The sequence below is a fragment of the Protomyctophum bolini genome, assembly GCF_963924005.1.
Source record: "Protomyctophum bolini genome assembly, chromosome: 23".
NCBI classification, from domain to species: Eukaryota; Metazoa; Chordata; class Actinopteri; order Myctophiformes; family Myctophidae; genus Protomyctophum; species Protomyctophum bolini.
Window position 1 is genome coordinate 4,857,354 of NC_137884.1, and position 19,061 is coordinate 4,876,414.

The window sequence follows — 19,061 nt, forward strand, 5'->3', positions numbered from 1 at the left end:
ATATAAATGCACCATTTATTCGCTTAAATCCCCCTGTATTGCTTTGATTCGATAATTCAAACCGTTATGAGCTTGTGTATAGAGCACAATTTGATGTACTGTATTTATTTTATTTGTACAAATGGGTTCCCCGGCCTTGTTTCATTTCAGGCACCAGAGTTGCCCAGTGCTAAACCCTCTCTCCTGGAGAGTGTAGTAAGTAAGTAAAGAAACTGTTAACATCACACACAGCAGGGAAATGCCAAAGAATCTATGTTGTAAAATCATACCGTGTATATAATGCATGAAGTTCAATGTAGTTGTTTGTTTTAAACTCATTAGTTGAACATTGAAGTGAATTAGAAACAATTGTAATTGTGTCTGCATATTTGTTCACTAAAATGGTGTTGGACATGAAAATAAATACGCTAAATGATATTGCTGTAAATGGTTTCATAAATGGAGGCAAGAAGAGATGCAAAACTATTTTTATGAGGCTTTGTCGATCTGCAGTGACTCAATATTGTATCATTATATCAAACACGAGACTATGGAGTATGGACATTTTATATATTATATCTAACTCATTTAGGCATTTGATGTAATTTGGTCATCAGATTAATTATTATTTAATGCATAGTTATTATGCATTAATATGTACATAACTGTAAATTGCAGAATGATGACGAGACACCATTTATTCCTTTACTTCCTGAACTAACTATTCTATAATAATCAAATGTAGAATTGCAGCTTGTGTTGTGTAGTGTTGGATATTTTCATTATATTGGACCTTCATACAAATAATACTGCAGTATGTTGTCAATGCTGATACACACCATGCCAATATTATATGGCAATAGTTTTCTTGTTGTTGTTTATTGTCTCTTATTGTCTATTTTAGGTCCTTCTGCTCAAGTTGAGCCTGACACAGATGCAGATACAGATACAGATACAGACACAGACACAGATACACAACCAGAAGCTGCTGGTGGTGAGGGACAGCATACGTTTTTTTTATTGGTCTGTGTAACCCTAAGAACTGCTGTAGATAAACCCATTTCCCATACAATACTTACCTGTTAAATAATGACCCAAATCCTGATGACTTCAGTATATTTATTCAGCCACTATTGTCATTTGACTGATGTATCGTGACAGTAAGTACTATTACTTTAAATGCATGGGGATGGGGCCATAGCGGATCAAGATCAACAGTGCTCAAGACGGATCTGTCCGATATTTCATATTCCATCCTAATTGGCTATCATTGGCTTTCAAAGTTTGCAGGATTGTCCCGTTTTGCAGCATGCAATTTACGTGAAATCTTTCACGCACTTTCCTACTAGGCTGAGGAATATATGCCACCTTTTCACATTGTCCTGTTATAGCGCCACCAACAGGTGGATTTTTGCAAAACACATTTTTGGAACACAATGCCTCAAATCATCCAATTGCCATCAAAGGCGTAAGAACACACAACCCTTTTCACATTGGCCTATTATAGCGCCACCAGGAGGCCACAACCTGACCTGGCCTGGTGTGGAGACCTGTGCCCCGAGGGGACACGCTTTTTTCTAGTTTAGGAATATGTATTCCTGCAACGGCAACAGTTATTATTTAATGTATCTTATTGACTGTTATGTCTGCTTATAGGTTCTTCTACTCAAGCGCCTGAGCTTGCAGCTGCACTGGCTGCATTGATGAGCCAAACGGAACCTTCGCATTCTGAAGTTGCTACTGCTGGTGAGGGACAATGTGCACGTTTATTTAGTTTACCTTTTTTGAGGTTTTTCTATGTCCAGCTTTTAGTGTTTGTTTAAACGCAAACATTGCGCAACATTGAAGACGAAGGTGAGGTGATATATGATGATGTATTATTTATATGTATACGTCATTTGAAAAGTGCTATAAATTGCATGTAACATGATTACGGTATATATAATCATGATACATGCAATTTATAGCACTTTTCAGAATTCTCAAAGTCGCTTTTAATGGTTTGTGAAACCCTAAGAACTGCATGTTTTAGATTAATCTAATCCATCCACCGTGTCATCTCCTCAAAGCATAGCAGAACTGCTCCACGTGTAAACCACTGACATCAGATTAATAGTTTAACTTGTGCTTCTCAACTTGTTTGAGGCCTGAAAACGTCAATTAAAAAAAATCCATATGTGACCAGGTACTATATGTACATTTTCAGGTACTATGTGTAAATGTATTTGTAGAAAAGAGACCCCTTGTTTGTACAGCTGTACAGCCTGTAAAAATAATCACACCTGTGTGAAGTGGGGGGTTCGCTCTTATCATACGTCATCATACATCATCTCATTCTGGCCAATCACAATCTGTGTCTTCACTTTACAAACTTTTGTCTTTACACACTTTTGTCTTCAATGTTTGTTTTTACACACTTTTGTCTTCAATGTTTGTGTTTACACACTTTTGTCTTTAATGTTTAAAGCTGTACATAGGAGAGGCTAGCGCCCCTCACTGTGATAAGAGAAACCCAACAGCTATGCAGTTTGTGCAATATGCTTTTACATGATCTGAAACCCTTTTCTCTCAGTCAGTTGATTCTTCATATCCATATGAGCGTAACAGCCTGGATGATTTGTTTATTTTTTCAAACACAGTTCTTATGAGTTCTTATGATCCCGCTTTTGGGGATTACAATTCAAATAAAAAATGAACCTGTGGATTTGCGCCCTCTTCCGATATTGTCGTCAGACTCCGGTGCTCTATTCTTTTAATATATATAATAATGATACATGCAATTTATGTAGCATTTTCACAATTCTCAGTTGCTTATAAGTTGCTTTTAATGGTTTGTGAAACCCTAGATTAATCTAATCCATCCACAAAGTCTCACAGCAAAACTGCTCCACTGACGTAAACGCCACACATGGTAAAAACAATATTCCCAGTTTGATCAATGTTGAATGCTCAATGTTGAAACTAAGATATCTGCCGAAATTTCTTTCATGGTCTGATTAACACCATAATCGCCCAGAACGAAGTTCACCGTCCGTATTGTTTTATCCAAGTTTATTGATATGAAAACCGACCGCATCGCTCCACAGCCTAGGAGCAATACTCGATGTTGCGTAACAGTGGGACGTCATCGAAAATGTTCCCCCCCCCTGCAGTGTTGTTTTTGGCAGCAAAATTTGGTTTTAGTCTATAGTCTTCTGAATAGTTTTCACTTTGTTTTAGTCACATTTTAGTCGCCTGGAATGTTTTAGTGTTTAGTCAACTAAATATCATACAATTTTAGTCGACTAAATCTATAGTTTATTTAGTAATACTAAAATGTATTTTGGCGGGCCTTGATGCCGTCGTAATGTCTCATTTTACACTTGCTAAAAATTGCCGATCTACAAGCTCACAACGCGTCGCAGCGTGACGCGTTGTGAGCTTGTAGATCTGCTTTTTTCAGCATTCGACCAAGTATAAAATAACCTATAGTGGATCTCTTGTCCCATTTTAGTCTAGTTTTTATTTGTTGACGAAATTGTCAATATATTTAGTCAGAGTTTTTTGTCATCATGATCATAGCTTAGCATGTAGTTTCCATTTAGTTTTCGTCAGTGAAAAAAGGTAGTAGACAAACATTTTTTTCGTCTTAAAACACTTTTAATAACACATTTGCGGTGTCCAACTTTATCATTTGCAGTTTTCAAGAAAAAACCCAATTCACACCCATTTGAAGATGGGAGTTGGCCAGGATGCGAGTTGATCAGGAACTGTCCACATCTGTATGACGGTTCAGCGCCTCTGTATAATGAGGAGCCACTGCACCACAAAATAATCCGGGACAGCTGGGATGAGATCGCCAGCACTTTAAAATTAAGTGCGACACTGTGTAGGAAAAGATGGAGGAAGATACGCGTCCGTTTCCGGTCAGCCCACAGCAAAGCTCCGGTGATGCAGAGTCCTAGTGATCGAGCAATGATCCGAAACCTGAATTGGTTGGAACCATACCTTGATCACGTAGTCAGGAAGCCGTTGCCACGCAGGACTGAGGAAGACGAAGTCACAACAGGTCAGAAATGTCCTGCATATCTGCACCAATAAACACAATGTTTAACCCATTTCGGGCGGGAACCCCTTTTGGTGTTTTGACCATTATTATAAACTTTAGCTATTGAAAAATAGCAGATCTACAAGCTGCACCGAATGCCGCGCTATGAGCTTGTAGGTCTGCTATTTTGCCGCAAATCTTTGAATATATATATTCTTTCACAGCAAACGTTTTAACTCATATGTTTGCTTCTGGGAGGTCCCTGGAACAACATATTTTCAGATGGGGGTCGCCCTACACATACATATAATTCTGTGTGTCCTTGACATGAAAATGTTTGAGCACCACTTACATAGAAATGTGTTTTTCAGAAAACTGTCAAGGCATTTGCAGAATCGTCCTTATGTTGGTGGACATAACAATGGATTAAATAAACCTAGGGGGGAACCGTAATGCAATGGAAAAAGATTTTTAACTTTTTTATCCTGCTGTAGATTTAAAAATGTCAATCAACCAATCAATCTTTATTCGTCAAATACGGATTAAAAACATAGTATTTCTAAAATGCAATGAAGCCCCACAGATGGTTAACAATAAAACAAGACCAACCTAAAAATAAAAATCAACCAATCACTTAGGAATACCCATCTACATTTCCAATCCTAATAATAATAAAATGGCCGAATGGCCTGGGGATAAAAAAACGTTTTCTAAGTCTTTCCAGGACAGCCTTGTGTGTATCCTGTATCTTTCCCTGAACGTCAGCAGCTCAAACAGCCCGTGAGCAGGGTGGGTACTGTCCTCCATGATTCGCTTGGTCATTGTCCTGCGTGCTTGGTGTAGATCCTGTGATCCGCCCCGCCGTCCTGACTACCCTCTGCAGGGCCTGCTGGTCTCGCACCGTACAGTTCCCATAACAAGCACTGTACAGTTCCCATACCAAGCACCGTACAGTTCCCATACCAAGCACCGTACAGTTCCCATACCAAGCTGTGATGACTCCTGACGGGACGCTCTCTATGGTGTAGGTTTAGACGTTTATGTAGTGCCAAGAGGAGACACTCCCGAATGATCTCGGGCGTCTGAAATGGTACAGCCTCTGCCGTGACTTCTTCACCAGAGCGTTCGTCTGAGTGAACCATGACAGGTCTTCAGTCAAGTGGACACCTAGATATTTAAAACGGGTTAGCCCTTTCCACCATGGTCCCACTGACGTTAAGGGGAGTTCTTGTTGCCCTTTACCCTGGAATTCACCAGCTTCTCCTTTTGTCTTGCTGGTGTTCAGGAGGAGTCAGTCTCTCCACCTCCTCCAGGTAGGGGGGACTCATTTCACTCTGTAATCGGGCCAATCACAGCCGTGCCATCCGCAAACCTAACTATGGAATTGGATGATTGAGTGGCTATGCGGTCATGTGTGTACATGAGAGTACAGTAGTGGACTCAGTACGCAGCCTTGTGGTGCACCTGCGTTGAGGGTCATGGTTGATGAAGTATGTCTTCTGGTGTTTACCGCCTGTGGTCTGCCTGTCAGGAGGTCATGGATCCATCGATTTATAGCCTGTTTGTGTATTGATGTTATTGGTTTTAAGCCATTTTGGTGTTTTTAGCATTATGATATACTTTAGCTATTGAAAAATAGTAGATCTACAAGCTACGAGCTTGTAGAAAATGTGGCTCAAGTCTTTGAATATATTCAGAGCGAACATTGTTAACTCAAATCTTTGCTTCTGGGGGGTCCCTGGAACATATTTTCAGATGGTGCTCGGTGTCCTTCTACTCAAGCTGAGCCTGACCCAGCTGCAGTGACGACCCAACCAGAAACATCATCTCCTGCTACAGCTGGTGAAGAAGAATGTATGTAGGCCATAATCGCCATTTTATAATGCAACGTCATCTGTGTAATTTGTGTGTGTGTGTGTGTGTGTGTGTGGGGGGTGGGGGTGGGGGGGTGGGGGTGGGGGGGTGGGGTGGGTGTTCTGAGAAGAGCTACTCAAAGTGATTTCCATACTAACGAGACAACAGAGCGTGAAACTCCATGATGCACTTATGAGCGCATAAGCTACTGTACGCATGCAGCTGTGTGCATCCGAAACACAGCACTGTCGATTTTCTAATTTGCACAGGGTAACATTTCCGTTTCAGGAATTGAACTAGTTCCTTCATGGTCACAGAAAAGAACCAGTTCTTTTGAACGAACGAGTCGCGACCCATGACTAGTTGGGATCCTTTAGAATTTTCTCCCGATTTTTTTTTTTTAAAGGGGGATAAACGGAAAGAAGGTCCACACACAGCAAGTTGAAGCAGCTCACTAGCGTGAAGAATGATGCATCAGGTCCAGCTTTGGTGAACTATCACCCGGCAGTGATAGGCAATAACCAATGGGATAGATGCATCTACTACACGTCTGGAAAACCGGAAAATGTCTTTGAGGGCACAGCCCACCAGCTGCTCAAAGGCCAGAAGATATCAAAGGAATGGCTGAAATGCTGCCTGGGCGTAGCGTTTTGGTCGCTCAACTTGAATCGTATGTACGTATGTGCCCGTGCCCACTGCCTCTCCTGGATAGAGCAATTCCTGGTCGGCCATTATGGGATTTTCTGAGGAATTACAAAGGAATGGCATGTCGTTTGAGTCGCCTTTTTTGCACTGACACCCATTGAAAGGAACTGTAATTATCAACGTTTGGGGGATCAATCGTTGTGGACATTAGCCTCAGTACCCTGGCTTTTATTTCCGTTCGCTGCAGCTCAACGACAGCTGGATTTGGGGTTCCAAATCCAAATAGACCCTTACAGGTCTGGAACCACTGGTATTGTCATTTTATAGAAGACATTGATCTTGCACGCCGTCCTACCCCTTATGGCTAAATGTATTAGAAAAACATTTTAAAATAGTTCAAATCAAGAGGGTATGACTATGCGCATACATAAAGTGAGTGGCAAAGTGAGTTTAATGTTATTTAAGGTTGTTTAATGCAATCAGATTTTCTGTTTGGATCTATGGGCTGTCAAGGCCAGAAAGTAGTTTTTTGCCACTTAGTAGGCTTTCCTGCATAACTTCCGGGTATGATATGTTTTTTATCCCCAGGCCATTCGGCTATAGTTGTAGTTGAACAATTTTTTAATGTTTTTCAAAATAGTAAAAAAAATAGCAAAAAGGTTTAGGGATAAGGCGGCACAGGAAGTCCACGTGAAGTCCACAACTCCACATCCCATCTCTGACAGTGTGATGAACCCGATTCCGGAAATGGTTCCAAATGTGATGGAACCGATTCTGTGTCTTCAATGTTCTGGTTCCTCTGGTTCCGGATCCCGGTTCCCAGCCCTAGATGAGATCATGCGCATGCCTTAGCTCTTGGCTTATATTACCTTTACCATTAGCATGCATTTACCACACACACACGTCTGCATTTTGAGCAAACGTGCAGCACTATACCATGGGGTCTGGGTGAATGTAATGCACAATCTATGTAAAGCGCCTTAGATAAATGCACGTTTTACTGCAAGTACCACCTCCTTTGCATTTACGAAAGGGACCCCGCCATCATGAGGCCGACTGATGTAATTCCTTTTCAATAAATTCTAATTATAATAATTATTATGAACCTACCCCCAAGTCTTATGGTCTCCAAAGGAAAAAAAAATTGGAGCCTTAATTAATCTTCGATCTTCCATTATAAGTCTATGGAGAACTAATTAAACTATACAACGGATCTCTTAGCAATGAGCAAGCACACGATTTCCGATGAAGCCGGTCGATTTGACTCCAGTGCGTGCGGCAAAAACTGAGGGAGGAGTAGTGCGGCAAAGTATCGCTCATTTACAATAACAATAGTCTGGTTGCCCTGTTAGGGCAACCACACTAATAATATCTGGGACTTGTATATAGCGTTTTTCTAATACCCAAAGACGCTTTACATGTTTTACACAAGTTTCCTCCTACCTCAATCTGGTCCCTCTCAAACAGAAACGATGAACCTGAACCATAATCATTTTGAGTTGTAGTCCTGTTAGGTTGTGTTTACATTTGCGCTGTGGCACAGCTACAATACCAGTCTCGCATTGATCCCACCTCTAGCGGCCGCATACAGCGCATATCGCTCACTGCTGCCACCAGCTGGCGGAGTCAGGTTACCTTTACCAGTGGTTCCCGAATCTTTTAGCTCAAGAGCCCGAAGAGAAATTTCGACCTTTGCCCCAGGACCAGAACTAGTTAAAATAGCAGATCTACAAGGTCACAACGCATCACTTTTATCGCCACGTTGCAAACTTGTAGATCTGCTATTTTCACTATACTACTTCTTTAACGTTGTTTTTTTTTTAATGAAAATCTGAAAATATTTGAGGTGAGATGAGACGGAGGCTATGCAGTACCATAAACATGCTTCGCACTTCCTATCTCTGCCTCGCAGCGTGCATGCTGTGGAGTCGGACACAAGTGGTTTTACATCCCGGATGGCTGCGACACTAGCAGCCTCTGTTTGACATGGATTTTCAAGAAGAAAAAAAAGGCTGCCAAAAAAGCCAGTTCATGACTTAGCACCAAGAGGAGATCTAACGTATTTCCTACAGCAAGTTAATCTGAGTCCTTTTTCCTTGCAGCACACTTTACCGCCGGCGGGAGACGAATCGGCAGGTGCAGCTTCTGTGGGCTTAGAACTGCCGACGTGAAACGTCACATGGGAACCCACACACGGCCCTTCCCCTGCGACCATTGCGACAAGCGCTTCCCAACCAAATCCAACCTGGCCTTGCACATGCTCTCCCACACGGACGAGCGGCCCTACCAATGCACATACTGCGGGCGTGGGTTCAACCACCCAACCACGCTGGTGTCACACGAACGCACACACACGCACGAACAGTGTTACACGTGCCACATCTGTGGGAAGAAGTCGGTCCAGAATCACAGTCACAAGAGACACATGCTCACGCACGAGGGTGAAAAGCAATACTTGTGCACGGAGTGTGGGAAGGTATTTGCGGTCAGGGGAGAACTAAACCGGCACACCCTAACCCACACTGGTGAAAAGCCTTACCCTTGCAAGCTGTGTGGGAAGAGGTTCACTGTCACAAGCTCACTTACTGTTCACATGAGGAGTCACACCGGGGAAAAACCTTACAGTTGCATTCACTGTCCCAAAGCCTTCGCCACCAGTCATGGACGCAAGAAACACATGTACATTCACTTTGGAAACAAAAAGCCTTTTGAGTGTTCTAAATGTGGCAAGGGTTTTGTACAAGATCACCTAAGGAAAAAGCACATTAAGAGTGGCAAATGTAAAAAGTACTAGTAGTATAATACTACTAATGCTGCTACTGATAATCTACCCATACATTAATACAATCTCTGTGCTGATCATAATGTGTGCAACCACCAATTGACCGACCAACGGTATCTTCAGAACTTCAAAACCAATTTTGTCTGCAACTGTCTGAAGGGGCGTAATGTTATGATTTTGACCGGCCGGTTGAGACTTGAGAGGAGAGTTCGTTACTAAATGAAGAAACCAGTGCTTCTTTCACCTGACAAATATCACTATGTGATCTCTTTTTTTTTTTTTAGATGTTCCCTTTACAATTGGCATACATTTGCCACAGTTTGTATACAGTACGTTATATGCCAAATAAATTATTTTGCAGCTAATTTATTTTGATACATTGTGGCACAGCTGCAATACCAGTCTCGCATTTGATCGTAGTGCATCTGACTCCGCCCAGCTAGCGGAGTCATGTTGCCTTTACATCAGTGGTTCCCAAATCTTTTAGCTCAAGACCCCGAAGAGAAATTTCGACGTTTGCCCAGGACCCAAACTAGTTAAAATAGCAGATCTACAAGGTCACACATCGCTTTTATCGCCATGTTGCGAACTTGTAGATCTGCAATTTTCACTACTTCTTGAACGCTTTTATTTATGGAAATCTGAAAATATTTGAGGTGAGATGAGACATTGGCTATGCTGTACCATAAACAAGCTTCGCATTTCCTATCTCTGCCTCGCAGCGTGCATGCTGTGGAGTCGGACACAAGTGGTTTTACATCCCGGATGGCTGCGACACCAGCAGCCTCTGTTCGACATGGTTTTCAAGAAGAAAAGAAAAGGCTGCAAAAAACCAGTTCATGACTTAGCACCAAGAGGAGATCTAACATATTTCCTACAGCAAGTTAATCTGAGTCCTTTTTCCTTGCAGTTACTGCCGGGAGGAAACGAATCCGCAGGTGCAGCTTCTGTGGGATTAGAACTGGCGACCTGATGCGTCACATGGGAACCCACACACGGCCCTTCCCCTGCGACCATTGCGACAAGCGCTTCCCAACCAAACCCACGCTGGTCCAGCACATGCTCTCTCACACGGGCGAGCGGCCCCACAAATGCACATACTGCGGCCGTGGATTCAACCACCCAGGCACGCTGGTGACACACGTACGCACGCACACGCGCGAACAGTGTTACACGTGCCACATCTGTGGGAAGAAGTCGGTCCAGCGGCCAACTCACAAGAGACACATGCTCACGCACGAGGGTGAAAAGCAATACTTGTGCACGGAGTGTGGGAAGCTATTTGCGAACAGTGGAGAACTAAACCGGCACACAATATTCCATACTGGTGAACGGCCGTACACATGCAAGCTGTGTGGGAAGAGGTTCACTGCCGTAGGCTCACTTACTATTCACATGAGGACTCACACCGGGGAAAAACCTTACAGTTGCATTCACTGTCCCAAAGCCTTCTCCACCAGTAATGCACGCAAGTTACACATGTACATTCACTTCGACAAAAAGCCTTTTGAGTGTTCTAAATGTGGCAAGGGTTTTGCACAAGGATACCTAAGGAAAAAGCACATTAAGAGTGGCAAATGTAAAAAGTAGTGATGCACCGAATATTCGGCCGCAGAAAATATTCGGTTGGAAATGCATTTTCGGCCTATTCGGTTTCAGCCCCAATAGGCAGAAAATATATCACCGAATAGTGTATGCAATTAATGCATTCAAAAGAGCTGAATAAATGTTTTATGGACCCATAATAGTGATTATTATTTAAGTCACATTTTGCCATAACCATTTCTTTTGCCATAAATCAGGTAGCTTTAAGGTAGGAAAAATGGTAGGAAAAAAGATATATAATATTAATCCTATTCGGATATTCGGTTTTCGGCCAACTGTTTACTATATTCGGTTTCGGCCAAGAATTTCCCTTTCGGTGCATCCCTAGTAAAAAGTACTAGTAGTATAATACTAATGCTGCTACTGATAATCTACCCATACATTAACAACATCTCTGTGCTGAGCATAATATGTGCAACCACCAATTGACCGACCAACGGTATCTTCAGACCTTCAAAACCAATTTTGTCTGCAACTGTCTGAAGGTGCGCCGATCTATGGTCACGACTCACGGCCAAAGTTGCTGAAACGGAAACCTTTACAACACGCCTGGGGGCGCTCCCAGGTCCCCTCGCCCACCTAAACCGGTTTAACGTGAATGGACTAGTCTGCATCGTCAAGGGTGCCGTGAATTTACCAAGGGTGTTCTGGCACCAGAGCAACCCCTAACTCGGTGCCTCTGTTTGTCTGTCTGTGGATCTGTGGAGTGTGCACCAATTCTTTGTGTGTTTAGGGGTTGGTGTAAGATTCAAAAGGGTAATTCATTGTTGCAGGACTAATTATCAGGAACTTGCACATTTGTGCACATCTGGACAGTTGAATTAAAATAGAGATAAAATCGTAGTGTCTGGGTGTGTGAAACTTGTAGCTGTGGTTAGTTTGCTTTCTTCTTTTTTTGTCAGGTGAAACCTGGCATGTATTAGTCAAATGTAATGACGACTGGATCTAGTCCTTATTGGCTGCCACACACACTGCTGACATGTATTGGTTACTCGGGTCATATGACCAGGAAACCGGTAACAGAAATCTTTAGAGACACCCACTGATATGTGACGTAATGTTATGATTTTGACCGGCCGGTTGAGAGGAGAGTTCGTTACTAAATAAAGAAACCAGTGCTTCTTTCACCTGACAAATATCACTATGATCTTTTTCTTTTTTAGATGTTCCCTTTACCATTAGTATACATTTGCCACAGTTTGTATACGTTATATATATATATATATATATATATATGCCAAATACATTATTTTGCAGCTAATATATTTTGATACATTGTGGATTTTGATTTGTATTCCAATTTATTTATTTTTTCTTACAATTACAATGATGCAAATAAATAACATGCGAAATAATGTTGGTGCAAAGTATTTGTGATCACGTCTGGCAATTTGTGTTTAGTGCTGCTGTGAATGCCAAGGAAAACTGGAGATATTTCACTAAATACCCATTTCTATCAAAACACACACACACACACACACACACACATACACACACGTCTGCATTTTGAGCAAACATGCATCACTATACCATGTGGTCTGGGTGAATGTAATGCACAATCTATGTGAAGTGCCTTGGATAAATGAGCCATATAAATGCACCTTTTACTGCAAGTACCACCTCCTTTGCATTTACGAAAGGGACCCCGCCATCCCAGCTTGCAGGGCTTGGTTTGGTTTGTTGAGTCCTTACATTAACCTGACTCTGCCAGATTGTGGCAGTATTGAGTTCACAAGTTTCCTCCTACCTCAATCTGGTCTCTCTCAAGCAGAAACGAACCGGAAGCAGCAGGACAAAAATCTGATATATCCATAATAATTTCGAGTTGTAGTCCTGTTAGGTTGTGTTTACATTTGCTCTGTGGCACAGCTACAATACCAGTCTCGCGTTGATCCCGCCTCTAGCGGTCTCATGCGGCCGCATATCTCTCCGATCAGCATTTGATCGTAGTGCATCTGACTCCGCCCAGCTAGCGGAGTCATGTTGCCTTTACATCAGTGGTTCCCAAATCTTTTAGCTCAAGACCCCGAAGAGAAATTTCTACGTTTGCCCAGGACCCAAACTAGTTAAAATAGCAGATCTACAAGGTCACACATCGCTTTTTTCGCCACGTTGCGAACTTGTAGATCTGCAATTTTCACTACTTCTTGAACGTTGTTTTTATTTATGGAAATCTGAAAATATTTGAGGTGAGATGAGACATTGGCTATGCTGTACCATAAACAAGCTTCACACTTCCTATCTCTGCCTCGCAGCGTGCATGCTGTGGAGTCGGACACAAGTCATTTTACATCACGGATGTACCAGCAGCCTCTGTTCGACATGGTTTTCAAGAAGAAAATAAAAGGCTGCAAAAAAGCCAGTTCATGACTTGGCACCAAGAGGAGATCTAACATATTTCCTACAGCAAGTTAATCTGAGTCCTTTTTCCTTGCAGCACACTTTACCGCCGGTGGGAGACGAATCCGCAGGTGCAGCTTCTGTGGGCTTAGAACTACCCACCTGAGGACTCACATGGGAACCCACACACGGCCCTTCCCCTGCGACCATTGCGACAAGCGCTTCCCAACCAAGTCCACGCTGGTCCAGCACATGCGCTCTCACACGGGAGAGCGGCCCTACATATGCACATACTGCGGGCGTGGGTTCTACCACCCAGGCACGCTGATGACACACGAACGCACGCACACGCGCGAACAGTGTTACACGTGCCACATCTGTGGGAAGAAGTCGGTCCAGCATGTGTCTCACAAGAGACACATGCTCACGCACGAGGGTGAAAAGCAATACTTGTGCACGGAGTGTGGGAAGCTATTTGCGAACAGTGGAGAACTAAACCGGCACAGAATATGCCACACTGGTGAACGGCCGTACACATGCAAGCTGTGTGGGAAGAGGTTAGCTGCCGTATACTCACTTACTATTCACATGAGGACTCACACCGGGGAAAAACCTTACAGTTGCATTCACTGTCCCAAAGCCTTCTCCACCAGTAATGCACGCAAGTTACACATGTACATTCACTTCGACAAAAAGCCTTTTGAGTGTTCTAAATGTGGCAAGGGTTTTGTACAAGGACACCTATGGAAAAAGCACATTAAGAGTGGCAAATGTAAAAAGTAGTGATGCACCGAATATTCGGCCGCAGAAAATATTCGGCAGAAAATGCATTTTCGGCCTATTCGGTTTCAGCCCCAATAGGCAGAAAATATATCACCGAATAGTGTATGCAATTAATGCATTCAAAAGAGCTGAATAAATGTTTTATGGACTCATAATAGTGATTATTATTTAAGTTACATTTTGCCATAACCATTTATTTTGCCATAAATCAGGTAGCTTTAAGGTACGGCCATGACAGCAATGGTAGGAAAAAATATATATAATATTAATCCTATTCGGATATTCGGTTTTCGGCCAACTGTTTACTATATTCGGTTTCGGCCAAGAATTTCCCTTTCGGTGCATCCCTAGTAAAAAGTACTAGTAGTATAATACTAGTGCTGCTACTGATAATCTACCCATACATTAACAACATCTCTGTGCTGAGCATAATATGTGCAACCACCAATTGACCGACCAACGGTATCTTCAGACCTTCAAAACCAATTTTGTCTGCAACTGTCTGAAGGTGCGCCGATCTATGGTCACGGCCAAAGTTGCTGAAACGGAAACCTTTACAACACGGCTGGGGGGCGCTCCCAGGTCCCCTCGCCACCTAAACCGGTTTAACGTGAATGGACTAGTCTGCATCGTCAAGGGTGCCGTGAATTTACCAAGGGTGTTCTGGCACCAGAGCAACCCCTAACTCGGTGCCTCTGTTTGTCTGTCTGTGGATCTGTGGAGTGTGCACCAATTCTTTGTGTGTTTAGGGGTTGGTGTAAGATTCAAAAGGGTAATTCATTGTTGCAGGACTAATGATCAGGACCTTGCACATTTGTGCACATCTGGACAGTTGAATTAAAATAGAGATAAAATCGTAGTGTCTGGGTGTGTGAAATTTGTAGCTGTGGTTAGTTTGCGTTCTTCTTTTTTTGTCAGGTGAAACCTGACATATGAATTAGTCAAATGTAATGACGACTGGATCTAGTCCTTATTGGCTGCCACACACGCTGCTGTCATGTATTGGTTACTCGGGTCATATGACCAGGAAACCGGTAACAGAAATCTTTAGAGACACCCACTGATATGTGACGTAATGTTATGATTTTGACCGGCCGGTTGAGAGGAGAGTTCGTTACTAAATAAAGAAACCAGTGCTTCTTTCACCTGACAAATATCACTATGTGATCTTTTTCTTTTTTAGATGTTCCCTTTACCATTAGCATACATTTGCCACAGTTTGTATACGTTATATATATATATATATATATGCCAAATACATTATTTTGCAGCTAATATATTTTGATACATTGTGGATTTTGATTTGTATTCCAATTTATTTATTTTTTCTTACAATTACAATGATGCAAATAAATAACATGCAAAATCATGTTGGTGCAAAGTATTTGTGATCACGTCTGGCAATTTGTGTTTAGTGCTGCTGTGAATGCCAAGGAAAACTGGAGATATTTCACTAAATACCCATTTCTATCAAAACACACACACACACACACACACACACACACACACACGTCTGCATTTTGAGCAAACATGCAGCACTATACCATGTGGTCTGGGTGAATGTAATGCACAATCTATGTGAAGTCCCTTGGATAAATGCGCCATATAAATGCACCTTTTACTGCAAGTACCACCTCCTTTGCATTTACGAAAGGGACCCCGCCATCCCAGCTTGCAGGGCTTGGTTTGGTTTGTTGAGTCCTTTACATTAACCTGACTCTGCCAGATTGCGAAAAATCTGATATATCCATAATCATTTCGAGTTGTAGTCCTGTTAGGTTGTGTTTACATTTGCTCTGTGGCACAGCTACAATACCAGTCTCGTGTTGATCCCGCCTCTAGCTGTCTCATGCGGCCGCATAGCCCAGCTAGCAGAGTCATGTTGCCTTTACATCAGTGGTTCGCAAATCTTTTAGCTCAAGACCCTGAAGAGAAATTTCGACGTTTGCCCAGGACCCAAACTAGTTAAAATAGCAGATCTACAAGGTCACACATCGCTTTTATCACCACGTTGTGAACTTGTATATCTGCAATTTTCACTACTTCTTGAACGTTGTTGGAAATCTGAAAATATTTGAGGTGAGATGAGACATTGGCTATGCTGTACCATAAACAAGCTTCACACTTCCTATCTCTGCCTCGCAGCGTGCATGCTGTGGAGTCGGACACAAGTCATTTTACATCACGGATGTACCAGCAGCCTCTGTTCGACATGGTTTTCAAGAAGAAAATAAAAGGCTGCAAAAAAAGCCAGTTCATGACTTAGCACCAAGAGGAGATCTAACATATTTCCTACAGCAAGTTAATCTGAGTCCTTTTTCCTTGCAGCACACTTTACCGCCGGGGGGAGACGAATCGGCAGGTGCAGCTTCTGTGGGCTTAGAACTGCCGACCTGAAACGTCACATGGGAACCCACACACGGCCCTTCCCCTGCGACCATTGCGACAAGCGCTTCCCATGCAAATCCACGCTGGCCAGGCACATGCTCTCCCACACGGACGAGCGGCCCTACAAATGCACATACTGCGGGCGTGGGTTCAACATCCCCAGCACGCTGGTGACACACGAACGCACGCACACGCGCGAACAGTGTTACATGTGCCACATCTGTGGGAAGAAGTCGGTCCAGCGGCCAACTCACAAGAGACACATGCTCACGCACGAGGGTGAAAAGCAATACTTGTGCACGGAGTGTGGGAAGGTATTTGCGAACAGTGGAGAACTAAACCGGCACACAAGATTCCACACTGGTGAAAAGCCTTACCCTTGCAAGCTGTGTGGGAAGAGGTTCACTGTCACAAGCTCACTTACTGTTCACATGAGGAGTCACACCGGGGAAAAACCTTACAGTTGCATTCACTGTCCCAAAGCCTTCGCCACCAGTAATGCACGCAAGTTACACATGTACATTCACTTTGGAAACAAAAAGCCTTTTGAGTGTTCTAAATGTGGCAAGGGTTTTGCACAAGGATACCTAAGGAAAATGCACATTAAGAGTGGCATATGTAAAAAGTAGTAGTATAAACTACTGCTACTAATAATCTAAACCTAAATTAACATTCTCTGTCGATTATAATTCAGACACTGTAGGCCTACGACCAATTGACCTTCTGCACACCGCTGCCATCTTGCCAGCAAGGTAGTAACTACTGTAGGTGCAATTTCCCTTTGACAGCCCATTCATCCAAACCGAAAAGTCCCATCTGATTGTATTTTATTTTATTTTATTTTATAATAAAAAAAAATTATCCCACGATTTTGTAACCCTTTTTTCACCCCTGTGTCAATCATCTAATGTGATCCTGGGCTCTACACACCCTCCACTAACCTAGTCCCCATATATGGGGGACAAGGGGAGAGCAACGGACTTGAACACCATCTGATTGTATTAAACGACGTCAAACTCACCAACATTGCAGCTGTACGAAAAGCTTGAATTATACTCTTATCTGCAAAGTGTTTGTTTCATAAAGATCTACCATAGACATGTTATCAACTTATCATAGAGCTATAATAGGCCCCCGACAATAGTGGGGGGCGGGACGCCCCCCACTATTGTCGCTCCTCAATCCTTTGACATGACTACAGTGGATTTTTATGAAACAAACACTGCACATAGAGGATATTTCAAGCTTTTCGTACAGCTGCAATATTTGTGAGTGACGTTTAATACAATCGGATAGGACTTTCTGTTTGGATGTATGGGCTGTAAATGGGACATTGCACCTAGTTACCACCTTGCTGGTAAGGTGGCAGTGATGTGCAACAGTGTCAGTGTCTGTGTGTTAGGCTGTGCAACAGTGACACTTGGTGTTGAACGTTATTTTCGTGCTCGGACACATGTTCATGCTTGGACACAGACACACACACACACACACACACACATAGCTGTATATAGGAGTGGTTGCACCACTCAAAAAAACAAATCCACCTAATGAACTGCCCACAGCCCTCCTATGAGATAGACTGAGTAGAAATAAATTGTGGCATTTTATCATCAACATTAGTGAGGACCAATTATATGAAGATGGGTTGAAAAGTGGTGACGTGGTCCTTTAAATATATACAGTATACTTACATATTGTTAATACGTTTTGGTACAGTACATTCTGGATTTTTTTAGTGGTGCTGTGTGTGTGTGTGTGTGTGTGTGTGTGTGTGTGTGTGTGTGTGTGTGTGTGTGTGTGTGTGTGTGTGTGTGTGTGTGTGTGTGTGTGTGTGTGTGTGTGTGTGTGTGTGTGTGTGTGTGTGTGTGTGTGTGTGTGTGTGTGTGTGTGTGTGTGTGTGTGTGTGTGTGTGTGTGTGTGTGTGTGTGTGTGTGTGTGTGTGTGTGCGTGCGTGCGTGCGTGCGTGCGTGCGTGCGTGCACGTGTGTAGGTGACATGTTGACAGAAAATGAAACTGTGACAGAATGCCAATCACAGCAGCACTAAACATAATTATTGCTGCTGCTTAAAGCATGATGACATTTTGAAAATGTTGCCTTAAATTGCTTGTTAATGGTACCCCAGCTAATTATGAAAATTGCCCAACATAATGCAATAGCATCCGGCAGTTTCTAAATGCTGGGGACCCACACTCAACATTTATAACATAAAACTGTTGGTAATTAACTAGTGATAATAATAATAATAATCCCCCAAACAATACTGTGCATTGTACAAGGTAAAGGTTAAAAGTGTATATTTGAGTGTATTAATCAAAATTGTTCTGAGGTCAAACTCAATAGTACATTATAAGGGAGTTTCAAAGTAGGCTACAATATAAGAGTGTATTTTCCAAAATAGAGGTAGGCTACCGTATACTGTTAAAAAATAAAACACATTTGGAAAATAATAAGGCTACCAGAAAATGCTAAAAAAATAAAAAAATAAAAATAGATAAATAGTAGACTACTCTAAAATAGATCAAAATGACTGAGTAGCCTGCTGAAAATAGTTCTGTAAAATAGTTATTTTGTCTTCTTTGTTTTTGCCTTTGAGCTTGCCGTCGACAGATCATCACATGCTATACTGGGACCAATGACTGGCCTGGGACGCTCAAAAT

General features: G+C 42.5%; 1 protein-coding gene across 4 annotated transcripts in view; it reads left to right on the plus strand.

The window, feature by feature from the left end:
* LOC308311311 (uncharacterized protein) overlaps nucleotides 1-17,463 on the plus strand; it is a 48,793-nt gene extending 31,330 nt beyond the window's left edge. The window contains exons 28-33 of one of the 4 annotated variants that reach the window (XM_080757982.1): nucleotides 151-199; nucleotides 884-973; nucleotides 1,636-1,725; nucleotides 3,659-4,027; nucleotides 5,762-5,860; nucleotides 16,344-17,463. In XM_080757982.1, the coding sequence (XP_080614108.1) occupies nucleotides 151-199; nucleotides 884-973; nucleotides 1,636-1,725; nucleotides 3,659-4,027; nucleotides 5,762-5,860; nucleotides 16,344-17,032 (1,386 nt within the window). In that variant the 3' untranslated portion in view covers nucleotides 17,033-17,463. Of the gene's footprint in view, nucleotides 1-150; nucleotides 200-883; nucleotides 974-1,635; nucleotides 1,726-3,658; nucleotides 4,028-5,761; nucleotides 5,861-8,607; nucleotides 12,149-13,329; nucleotides 15,385-16,343 lie in introns of those variants that run through there. The other 3 variants (XM_080757983.1, XM_080757984.1, XM_080757981.1) reach the window with 3 other exon arrangements.
* The last annotated feature ends 1,598 nt before the right edge of the window (nucleotides 17,464-19,061 follow it).